Genomic DNA, 12,661 nt, shown 5'->3' with positions numbered 1-12,661 from the left:
TGTACTGTTTAAAAGTGGTATACTGTATAAAAGTGTTGTACTGTTTAAAAGTGTTATACTGTATACAAGTGTTGTACTGTTTAAAAGTGTTGTACTGTATAAAAGGGTTGTACTGTATAAAGTGTTGTACTGTTTAAAAGTGTTATACTGTATAAAAGTGTTGTACTGTATAAAAGTGTTGTACTGTTTAAAAGTGTTGCACTGTTTAAAAGTGTTGTACTGTATAAAAGTGTTGTACTGTTTAAAAGGGTTGTACTGTATAAAAGTGTTGTACTGTTTAAAAGTGTTGTACTGTATAAAAGTGTTGTACTGTTTAAAAGTGTTGTACTGTATAAAAGTGTTGCACTGTTTAAAAGTGTTGCACTGTTTAAAAGTGTTGTACTGTATAAAAGTGTTGTACTGTTTAAAAGTGTTGTACTGTATAAAAGTGTTGTACTGTTTAAAAGTGTTGTACTGTATAAAAGTGATGCACTGTTTAAAAGTGTTGCACTGTTTAAAAGTGTTGTACTGTATAAAAGGGTTGTACTGTATAAAAGTGTTGTACTGTTTAAAAGTGTTGTACTGTATAAAAGTGTTGTACTGTTTAAAAGTGTTGTACTGTATAAAAGTGTTGCACTGTTTAAAAGTGTTGCACTGTTTAAAAGTGTTGTACTGTTTATAAGTGTTGTACTGTATAAAAGTGTTGCACTGTTTAAAAGTGTTGCACTGTTTAAAAGTGTTGCACTGTTTAAAAGTGTTGTACTGTATAAAAGGGTTGTACTGTATAAAAGTGTTGTACTGTTTAAAAGTGTTATACTGTATAAAAGTGTTGTACTGTTTAAAAGTGTTGTACTGTATAAAAGTGTTGTACTGTTTAAAAGGGTTGTACTGTATAAAAGTGTTGTACTGTTTAAAAGTGTTGTACTGTATAAAAGTGTTGTACTGTATAAAAGTGTTGTACTGTTTAAAAGTGTTGTACTGTATAAAAGTGTTGCACTGTTTAAAAGTGTTGCACTGTTTAAAAGTGTTGTACTGTATAAAAGTGTTGTACTGTATAAAAGTGTTGTACTGTATAAAAGTGTTGAACTGCATAAAAGCGTTGTACTGTATAAAAGTGTAGTACTGTTTAAAGGTGTTGTACTGTATAAAGTGTTGTACTGTTTAAAAGTGTTGTACTGTATAAAAGTGTTGCACTGTTTAAAAGTGTTGCACTGTTTAAAAGTGTTGTACTGTTTAAAAGTGTTGTACTGTATAAAAGTGTTGTACTGTATAAAAGTGTTATACTGTTTAAAGGTGTTGTACTGTATAAAGTGTTGTACTGTTTAAAAGTGTTGTACTGTATAAAAGTGTTGCACTGTTTAAAAGTGTTGCACTGTTTAAAAGTGTTGTACTGTTTAAAAGTGTTGTACTGTATAAAAGTGTTGTACTGTATAAAAGTGTTATACTGTATAAAAGTGTTATACTGTAAAAAAGTGTTATACTGTATAAAAGTGTTATACTGTATAAAAGTGTTGTACTGTATAAAGGCGTTGTACTGTATATTTAAATGAGCCTATATTGAGCACTTTAAATTCCATAGGTGCTATTTACTGCAGGCTTCATCCCAGTCATATTATGCAAAACGATTTCTTCTAGTTTAGACTCCTTCTTATCACTGTCTTCAGGAGGCAGCTCGTATCTGGTTACTAGATAGCTAATTAACTACATAGGTAATTAACTCATCTGGATTCATATGGACCTTTTTTACCGGAGCAGGACCAGTGTGTAAGACAGACAGCGTTTTTCAAGCTTTTAAAAAACAGCTGATACCCGTTTAGAAAGCTTTCAACAATCCAATTAGAAGTGTTTATATACATTTATTCATCATCAATTCCCCGCAGGGGCACAGATGATTCATTTAAATTACAATGGCTGATAGCTACACCCAAGAGAAACACGGCCCATTCACTAAGCATTCTAAAACAGCCATCCAGCATCCCTGTGTAGACAAATTAATCATTTCCTCAACCAAATCAAATGTGGCCATGAATGGAGTTACATACACTGGCTGCATATAAACAATTTCCCCCTGTCACCTTGACAATCTGTGCTCCATCAATATGATCAATGTTGTATGTAGAAATATGAAAATGTGATTCTAATGTAATATAACGTTTTCTAAACGTAAATGGGAACTCGGCTGAGTGGGTAAGTTAGCATGTGTTCAGACCAGATGCTATATAAAGGCAGGAGACATGTCTAAAAAGTGGATGGTAGATAGTCACAAAGGGCTTTGATTTCACTGCGGTCCCCTTGCTCTTCTTTCTCTGGCACTCCCCTCTGCTTTGAAAGCTAAAGGTCCCTTTTTCCTCCAACTGGAGCGAGGAAGGGAGGCAGCAACCTGCTGGGGGAACGTTTGATTGCACGCCTCTGTTTGAGGGAACAAAAGCGTTTAACCTTTGTAGTGGAAATAATAAGGGAGAGTTTGTTCTGGAAACTCAAAGAGCCCAGCTTTCGTTTCCAGGTCCTAGATGGTATACTGTTGGTTATCTCCCTCCATCCCCAACATCCACCTAGCTAACAAGGCTGGCCCTGGCAGTGATTAAGCCCTGGTGTCCCGGCTCAGCCCGACTGGAGGCAGGGCAGACTGAGAATCGCTGCGCTCGGCAAACAACATGCATTTAAACACATGGGGCTCTCAACACCCCCCACTGACTGAGGCAGCGAACGTAGCGGCATGTGTGTGTAGACTAGCTTTCCCTGACCTAGAAAAAAAGCCTGGATAGGTTTAGGACCCGGAGCATGAAGTTCTCAAAAGAATTGGAAGTGAAGCTAGACTCATAAATTATAGTGCACAGTCAGTCAAGGTTTTTGAATGTGATGGTTGAGAATATATATATTTTTTAAAGACCATTACTTTCAAGCTAGCTGGAGGTTCTGTGTTGCCTTTTGAATTCCCGAGGAAAATAATATGTATGCAGGAATTCCATCAGGCAGAATGGATGACATTTATAACACAACTTAATTATAGACCTAAAAGCCATCTCTCTGTTATTCCTGACAATTCCTCGCTCCATTCAACTCTGGCAGCAAGTGTTTCACTTTGAGAGTACTTTGAGCAGGGCTGCCATACAGAGATGGATGTCAAACTTCTTGGCCTTTTTATTGGGTTGGAAAGACGCTGAAAGCCTCCGAGTGGCATACATTTACATCAACAGGGGACAAAGGCTCCATAATGGAATAGAGAGCACTGTCAATTTCAAGATCTGTTTCATTTGACTGATGGGACCATGTCTAGTGGTACTGTGGTTGCCAAAATGATTTGCTGCCACCACCTCCTTAACGATGTCATGGGATTGTTGCACAACTGGCTCTGGTCGGAGCAGTCAGTCAAACCCTTCTCTCAGTCACCTGGAGGCCAAACAACTGGCTCTGGTCGGAGCAGTCAGTCAAACCCTTCTCTCAGTCACCTGGAGGCCAAACAACTGGGACGGTCTGTAAGTAACAGACAACACCTATGGTACACAGCTACAGATCTTAGCACAACAATGAGAGAGATATAAATCAAGATGAAGAAAAGAGCTGGTGATGTGAAACTGGTGATGAGAAGGGTATAGAGAGTAGTATAGAGAGAAGAGAGGAGCGCTACAGTGGCTGGCAAATGAGTGAAAGAGAGAAAGAGTGAACGAGGGAGCACACTGGTTCCCGTCTGACCCAGCAGGAGCACACAGCACTGGGCTTATTTCATTTTGTGGGCTGTCAATCAGTGCCAGGCAGGTAGCGGGAGCGGCCCGGGGAGAGGGAGCAGGCAGCGGCCCGGGGAGAGGGAGCAGGGAGCAGGCAGCGGCCCGGGGAGAGGGAGCAGGGAGCAGGCAGCGGGAGCAGCCCGGGGAGAGGGAGCAGGGAGCAGGCAGCGGAAGCGGCCCGGGGAGAGGGAGCAGGGAGCAGGCAGCGGGAGCGGCCCGGGGAGAGGGAGCAGGGAGCAGGCAGCGGCCCGGGGAGAGGGATCAGGGAGCAGGCAGCGGCCCGGGGAGAGGGATCAGGGAGCAGGCAGCGGGAGCGGCCCGGGGAGAGGGATCAGGGAGCAGGTAGCGGGAGCGGCCCGGGGAGAGGGATCAGGGAGTAGGCAGCGGGAGCGGCCCGGGGAGAGGGAGCAGGCAGCGGGAGCGGCCCGGGGAGAGGGAGCAGGCAGCGGGAGCGGCCCGGGGAGAGGGAGCAGGGAGCAGGCAGCGGGAGCGGCCCAGGGAGAGGGAGCAGGGATCGGGAGTGGCCCGGGGAGAGGGAGCAGGGAGCAGGGAGAGGGAGCAGGGAGAGGGAGCAGGGAGCAGGCAGCGGGAGCGGCCCGGGGAGAGGGAGCAGGGAGCAGGCAGCGGGAGCGGCCCAGGGAGAGGGAGTGGCCCGGGGAGAGGGAGCAGGGAGCCGGGAGCAGGGAGCAGGGAGCAGGGAGCAGGCAGCGGGAGCGGCCCGGGGAGAGGGAGCAGGGAGCAGGCCTTTGGGGAACGCAGAACAATAGAGCCCGGATCAACAGAGAGCGGAGCAGATGTACACACCGATAGTCACATGGCTCAATATAGACAGCCTTTCTCTTGAATGTACTTGGAAGCTGCACATTATCAAACCTCCCACCTTCTCACACATCTATTTCACACATTCAGCCATTTAATATAGAAGGATAAATCACAGGCAATAGAGAGAGAGAGAGAGAGAGAGAGAGAGAGAGAGAGAGAGAGAGAGAGAGAGAGAGAGAGAGAGAGAGAGAGAGAGAGAGAAAGAGAGAAAGAGAGAGAGAGAGAGAGAGAGAGAGAGAGAGAGAGAGAGAGGTAGGTAGGTAGGTAGGTAGGTAGGTAGGTAGGTAGGTAGGTAGGTAGGTAGGTAGGTAGGTAGGTAGGTAGGTAGGTAGGTAGGTAGGTAGGTAGGTAGGTGGGGGGGAGAGAGAGTGCACCCCAATGCTCGTTGCTTATCAGAGTAAATAACATGGCTGTGGTCTATGAGACAGACCTATCAAACGATAGGAGGAAGACACACTGCTGGCTAAGAACAAATCTTGAATCAAACATCCATAGCCATCTTTCACTTTGTTATGATTCAATGGACTTCATAGCGGCTGTGCTGTTGTTGTGTTTTGGTGAATACTGCTCGACTGTTATTGTTGTGAGTGGCAGGGGTAAAAGCCAGGGACAGACTGATTTATTTACAGTAGGACATTATCGTCGACAAACGTCTCTAGGGAGGGATGACAGGGATGTGGGAAACAAACATAATTACACCCCACCGCCTTTCTGATAACAGGAAGAGGAGGAGGAAGGGAGTTGGAGGGAAGAGGAGGAGGTGTTTGCAATGTGTTTGTTGAGTACGAGTCTAGGGAATGTGAATGGTGTGAGGAATGGGGACTACAAAGGGAAAGCTGGAGAAAGACCGAGTGAAGAGAGAGAGGTGTGGAGAGAAAAGATAGATAGGTGAGAGGAAGGAGGTGTGATGCTGTATGTGTAGGGGAGGTATAAGGAGAAGGTGAGAGAAAGAAGTGGAACGGACAGGATATACAGAACAGTAAGGGGAAGGTAAGGCCAGGGGAGAAGAGGAGGGTGAGCTAGTGAGTGGATGAGAGTGGGAAGGGGACAGGTGAAGTGAGGGAATATACAGGGAGAGGGAGAGGGAGGAGGAGAAGGAGAGAGAGTAGAGATAGAAAGGGGGAATAGAGGGAGCGAGTGTGTGAGAGAGAGAGAAAGAGAGGGGGAGAAAGAGGGGAGTAGAGAGCAAGAGACAGTGGGAAGGAGACAGGTAAGAAGAGAGAGAGGGAGTAGAGAGGCAAAGAGGAAGTGAGGTGTGTGGGCAGGCGCTGACCCTTACTGGCCCCATCAGGCCCTCTCAGGACGGTGCACTCCTCGATCTGGCCGAAGGTCTCAAAGAGCCGCCGGACGTCCTCCTCGCTCTGCTGCTTCCCAAGCATCCCCACAAACAGCTTCCTGTCTTCTGGAGGGAAACCGAGGGAGAGGAGGAGAGGAGGGAAAGAAAGAAGGAGAGAGAACACAAACAAATGCTACAGCTGATGGCACCCTTCTGCTGAGTCTGTGAGGATCACCTCAGTAGGAAACTCAAAACACTCCCCGTCGTCATCAGGCACACTGGTGTGTTCTGTTGTTGTTGTTGTTGTGTGGTTTCCCTGGGAGGAAGACATGATCCTGTCTCCACTGATTCTAGTAGATAGAGCTGCCTGCAGTATCTGGGTGATGTTTGATACAGATGTTGTTTGGAGTGCTGTTACTGTCAAGCAGCAGTAATACATGAAGATAAGAGCTCCAGTATAGCGTAGTAGTGTATATAATATACAGTGTTGCCTGGGTTGTGTGTTGTACAGCTGTACATCCTATGTTGACCTATACCCTCCCCTCCCTAGCCCGCTTTGACACGGCTAGTCCCGCTGGCCAGACGGGGGCGCTGTGACTACGATGTATGGCTTCTATACCTCCAGATCTGGCCAGTCAGAAGGGAGGATTTTTCTAATTAATCTCCCCTGGCATTAGACAGAACATTCATCTTCTTTACCTTCTTCTACATTATGCATTTCCTATTCGACTGTGTTGTGGAATGGAATGGCTACTAGCAAGAACCCATCCCCAGAACTGATGGAACGTGGCAGGGAGAGGAAGACGAGTTTATTGGAAATGACACTGTTGATCTTCAGCGTGAGTCATTTGACTGCGTCGGGGAGGGAGCGGTGGGGGGAAGGCGAGGGGCGAGAGTATCACCTGGCCCTGGACAGATGTGACATCTCCTGTACCTGCCAGGTACCATTAGACACAGTTGTTCTAAAAATAAAGCTGGGGGAACCTCAGATCCTGTTACATTCCTGTAAAGTTCAAATGAGACACGTGCCTGGCTGCTCCCTGCTTCAACACACAAATGAGCACATGCATAATCAGTATGCCCTGCCTTCCTGCCTGCCTGCCTGCCTGCCTGCCTGCCTGCCTGCCTGCCTGCCTGCCTGCCTGCCTGCCCGACGGCGTGCTGCTCTTACTATGGCAGTGTCAGAGCTTCATCTTAAAGTGGAAGCCCTGTTGCTAGTCACGATCACGCTCATCTGATCACGCCTCACACGGACCCAGCCTCCCACTGACCCAGCCATACAGGGAGTGTATTAGCTAGTGTGTACTAGGTAGTTGTTGTGGAATTGTTAGATTACTTGTTAGATATTGCTGCACTGTCGGAACTAGAAGCACAAGCATTTCGCTACACTCGCAATAACATCTGCTAACCATGTGTATGTGACCAATAATTTGATTTGATACACTGACCCAGCCTCACACAGACCCCACCTCACCTGGACCCAGCCTCACACTTCAAAACATCATGACCATGGCCCCAGCCTCTCACTCCTACATGACCATCTGCTGTAATAACTGGCCTCATACATTCTCCTGCTCCTACACATTTGTCTACAGCAGTCACGCCTCACACGTCACCGTCACACACCCAGCAGCCATCTCTCTACTCATTAAAGCTCCTCTATCGGCCCTTGGCCTGATAGGCCAGAGGAGAACAGGCTACACAGTGTGTGGTCATGGGGACTGGCTGAATGGGGACTAGATGATATACACAGATGATACAGTTTTATACTCAGCTGGCCCCTCCCCGGGTTTTGTCTTACAACAAAGTCTTCTTAGTGTCCAACAAGCTTTCTCTGCCCTTAACCTTGTTCTGAATACCTCCAAAACAAAGGTCATGTGGTTTGGTAAGAAGAATGTCCCTCTCCCCACAGGTCTCTCTACTCCCTACTACCTCTGAGGGTTTAGAGCTTGAGGTAGTCACCTCATACAAGTACTTGGGAGTATGGCTAGACGGTACACTGTCCTTCTCTCAGCATATATCAAAGCTGCAGGCTAAAGTTAAATCTAGACTTGGTTTCCTCTATCGTAATCGCTCCTCTTTCACCCCAGCTGCCAAACTAACCCTGATTCAGATGACCATCCTACCCATGCTAGATTACGGAGACTTTATTTATAGATCGGCAGGTAAGGGTGCTCTCGAGCGGCTAGATGTTCTTTACCATTCGGCCATCAGATGTGCCACCAATGCTCCTTATAAGACACATCACTGCACTCTATACTCCTCTGTAAACTGGTCATCTCTGTATACCCGTCGCAAGACCTACTGGTTGATGCTTATTTATAAAACCCTCTTAGGCATCACTCCCCCCTATCTAAGATATCTACTGCAGCCCTCATCCTACACATACAACACCCGTTCTGCCAGTCACATTCTGTTAAAGGTCCCCGAAGTACACACATCCCTGGGTCGCTCGTCTTTTCAGTTTGCTGCAGCTAATGACTGGAACGAGCTGCAACAAACACTCAAACTGGACCGTTTTGTCTCCATCTCTTCATTCAAAGACTCAATCATGAACACACTTACTGACCGTTGTGGCTGCTTTGCATGATGTATTGTTGTCTCTACCTTTGTGCTGTTGTCTGTGCCCTTTAATGTTTGTACCCTGTTTTGTGGTGCTACCATTTTGTGCTGCTGCCTTGTTGTGTTGTTACCATGTTGTTGTCATGTTGTGATGCTACCATGCTGTGTTGTCATGTGGTGCTGCCATGCTATGTTGTTGTCTTTGGTCTCTCTTTATGTAGTGTTGTCTCTCTTGTCGTGATGTTTGTTTTGTCCTATATTTAATTTAATTTATTTTTAATCCCAGCTCCCGTCCCCGCAGGAGGCCTTTTGCCTTTTGGTAGGCCATCACTGTAAATACGAATTTGTTCTTAACTGATTTGCCTAGTTAAATAAAGGTTCAAAAAAAGAGTTGACCAAAACAGAAACCAGGAAAGGACAGGATATGGGTCTCAGCTGGGATGCATTCACAGCTTTCAGCTCACAGAGCAGTTCAGGACAGGTGTTTGTCTGGAATGAGTCAGAGCTTCAGAGATGAGACATAAGGTGAGACTTGAGTGGCTCCCAGAACACACCTGACTCCATTTGGATTGTCTCTCTCTTTCTCTCTCTCTCGGTCATCAGACGTTTCATTAGGGTGTCACTATCAGGCCTTAATGGTAGAAGTGCACTTTTACAGGCCTCCTGTGGCATCTTAATGTTTAGGGACAAAGACTAATTTCCAACCGGGGCCTGAGGAGGTCTAATGATAGCTTTACAAGGCTAATTAACTAGCCATGAGTGAGGTAATGAACTTTTCAAACATGCAAACTGAAGAAATAAATGACACCCGGCGAAAGCGTTAAAGGAGAGTGAGAGCTCTTCTGAGCCCTCCTCTGGGAGGGAGGAACGGCCGGAGTGAGAAGATTGAATTTGGAGCCGATATCTTTTCATTGCCTGACCTAAGCACTCTTCTCCTCTCGCCGAGCCGGCCGACCCACCGCACCGCACACCCTGGCCAGAGTATGAATCGCTATTAATTAGTCCATTTTGCACCTGTCTCCAAAGCAGCGCGTTATTGGATCTGCAAGGTTTCTCTCCTCTTATGGCCACTCGGAGGCTTTTAAAGTGCATTTATGATTATGAATAAATAACCAGCGATGCTCACCACTCTGCATAACGAGATGTCTAGCCTCCAGAACAGACTGAGAGAGTTCTTCATAAAAGTGTGTGTGGAGGGGGAAAATCAATGAGAATACAGTTAAAGTACAATCCTGCATTATAATCCAGACTAAAGTGAATGCTTCACTATGCAGAACACTTAGGATTTAACTGATATGGCGGGGCTACTTGACCCGACTGTCTGTCTGACCCCTCTCCTCCATACTTATCTCTCACAGAGATCCTAGCCCCTCTTACCCCTGTCTGTAAATGAGCCCTGATAGAACAGGAGCCCTGCTATAACAGGTGATCTGTACTGTGAATGAGGCTCCACTCAGTAGCCACCCATGTAATCGACATGGTCCTTCCTCCCCACTGCGTTACATTAAACATAAGTGTCTGCATGAGAAACAGAGAAAGAGAGAAGGAGAGAGATGGATAGCTAGGTTTGTGTGCTACAGTGTCCAACTGACTGCACGCGCACACACACACACACACACACACACACACACACACACACACACACACACACACACACACACACACACACACACACACACACACACACACACACACACACACACACACACACACACACACACACACACACACACACACACACACACACACACACACACACACACACACACACTATCCTCCACTCGTCTCTCTCTCCGCAGCTGTTCATTGCTTGACTGAAGGTAGGTGTAATTGTGTGGGATATAGGGCTGTGTCAGTCTGAGATGGCATGTCCAGTCTGAGATGGCATGTGGACGGCCCCATTTTAGGAATGCAAATAAAAGAGAAGATCAAAGTTATCAAAACACAACTGACATCTGACTATCGCTTGTCTCAGGAAGCCTTTTCATTTCAGCGCCCGGTGTATTAAAAATTAATGGATTTTGCACAGATGCCATATGCTGTCAAGACTGATGCTTCTCTCTCTGGATTAAAGTGCTACTTTTGTTGTAGGGTGCAGTGTGTCTGGCTTGATATTTTCTTTCCCTCTCTATATTTTCCTCTCTCTCTCAACCCCAACCACACCTTAGCCAAAACAGTAGCAACATATTCAATAGCTGTTCACAATTTCACAAAAGGAAAACACTAATGTGTCTAATTCTACAGTATGTCACATACAGTTGAACATACAGACTCCTACAGTATTCTCTCTCTCTCTCTCTCTCTCTCTCTCTCTCTCTCTCTCTCTCTCTCTCTCTCTCTCTCTCTCTCTCTCTCTCTCTCTCTCTCTCTCTCTCTCTCTCTCTCTCTCTCTCTCTCTCTCTCTCTCTCTCTCTCTCTCTCTCTCTCTCTCTCTCTCTCACAGGGTGGGGAATGAGCTGTTGAGAAACCTACTTAGCTAAAGTTTTTCCTTCTGGTTGCAAATAAATGCCACCCTAGAAACAATTAGTCTCATGCTAGACTAAAGTGTCAGTGGTTGACATGTTTTTTGAATGCCTCATTTCCATATCACGTAAAGCGTGCTGCTCACACGGACCGTATGTGAGTGCTGTGCTCTGAAAGCATGGACAGCTGCACCAAACGATAAAAGCCTCCTGCTAGGCCTCTGGGTTCATTTCAAACACACAGTAATGTTTCAGGCAACACATCAGATGGGTTATGGTGCTGATGGCTCATTATTGGACCTGACGCTGTATGGCACACGGCTGCTGCCTGCAAGGCATGCCTGCCATGGTGGGATCAGACCCAACTCTATAGCCTAACCCCAGCCCTACTCATCAGCCCCATTCCTCAGCCCCATACCCCAGCCCTATATACAGCCCCCAATACTGTAGCCCTGCTGGTCTACTGCAACCCCAGCTCCAGCTTAGCTTCATCATCAGCTTCCGCTCCAGCCCTATACCCCAGTTCTATATAAAGCACCGAGCTTCAGCCCCAACCCCAGCTCTAGTCCCAGGTCCAGCTCCCTCCCCAGCTCCAGCACTGCTCCTCAGCCCTATACCCCAGCTCTATATAAAGCCCCCAGCTCCAGCTCCCTCCCCAGCTCCAATCCCAGCTCCAGCCCTATACCCCAGCTCTATATAAAGACCCCAGCTTCAGCCCCAACCCCAGCTCCAGTCCCAGCTCCAGCCCCAGCTCCAGCCCTGCTCCTCAGCCCTATACCCCAGCTCTATATAAAACCCCCAGCTTCATACCCAGCTCCATCTCCAGCTCCCTCCCAGCTCCAATCCCAGCTTCAGCCTGGCCTGCTGTAATGCTGATGAAGATACATCTGACTGGCCCTGCTTCTGAGCAGACCCATAGTCTCTTAACTGATAGGCCTAATCTGACATATGCCAGAAGATTATTCAACATAGTGAGGCAGTAAATATAATCATCAGAAGGGAAGGAATATTGAAATTGTCACTGTATCAGGCATTTTTTACATTTCATTTTTTAAACCTTTATTTAACTAGGCAAGTCAGTTAAGAACAAATTATTATTTACAATGACAGCCTCCCTGGGAAGAGTGGGTTAACTTCCTCGTTCAGGGGCAGAACAATAGATTTTTTACCTTGTCAGTTCAGGGATCCGATCCAGCAACCTTACAGTTACTTGCCCAATGCTCTAACTACTAGGCTACCTGCTGCAGGAGGAATGATGATAGGATCCAGGCCCCCTGCTTGTAAATGCATTACTCGTACTGCAACGGCTGTCACTTTCATTTACTCAGAAGCACAAGGAGGGCCTTTCGTTGCGACTTTCAAAAACGATCACAGAACAACGGAAGAAATTTGGTGAAATTGCCTGTTCCAATTTCTGTCCAAATATTTAAACTCCATTTATTTTTTCTTATACAATGTGGGTGTATGTTTTCTCATGGCATGGCCCTATCATACAGATGCTGTAACAAAGCAATTAAATGTAATGCCCAGCCAACCTTGAGCTACTATACTGTGTTCCCTGAACCTCTGACAAACTGGGTGTGTGCCGCCCTGCCGAGCTCTTTCTGACTTTTCAAAGTTTTGCATGTTTCGTGTCCAGAGGCGGAGAGAGATCTATTGGCTTCATTTGCATGTAAAGTGGAGCACGGTCCTCAGTGGGTGTTGAGGTGCCTCCAGACAGCCCCTCCCCAGCGGCCTGGCAGCCTGCTGCAGCAACCATGCATCAGCCCTCACTCTTCCCTATCTGCTGGGCGGGGCATGACAGCACAGCGCACAAGAGCTTGAGGTCCTGTCAA

At 46.6% G+C, this 12,661-nt stretch overlaps 1 protein-coding gene across 29 annotated transcripts in view; it reads right to left on the bottom strand.

Moving 5' to 3' along the window:
- Positions 1-12,661, bottom strand: part of LOC139563272 (CUGBP Elav-like family member 4) — a 187,986-nt gene that overhangs the window by 45,529 nt on the left and 129,796 nt on the right. For 20 of the 29 annotated variants that reach the window (XM_071381778.1, XM_071381783.1, XM_071381781.1 and 17 more), the window contains exon 4: positions 5,800-5,928. The exons of 3 other annotated variants lie outside the window; for them this stretch is intronic. In XM_071381778.1, the coding sequence (XP_071237879.1) occupies positions 5,800-5,928 (129 nt within the window). The remainder of the gene's footprint in view (positions 1-5,799; positions 5,929-12,661) is intronic. 6 more of the 29 variants (XM_071381780.1, XM_071381797.1, XM_071381802.1 and 3 more) reach the window with 1 other exon arrangement.

Source organism: Salvelinus alpinus, chromosome 33, assembly GCF_045679555.1.
Source record: "Salvelinus alpinus chromosome 33, SLU_Salpinus.1, whole genome shotgun sequence".
In the NCBI taxonomy this organism is placed as follows: domain Eukaryota; kingdom Metazoa; phylum Chordata; class Actinopteri; order Salmoniformes; family Salmonidae; genus Salvelinus; species Salvelinus alpinus.
The sequence above is the reverse complement of the archived record's forward strand: the minus strand, read 5'-3'. Positions and strand labels throughout refer to the sequence as shown.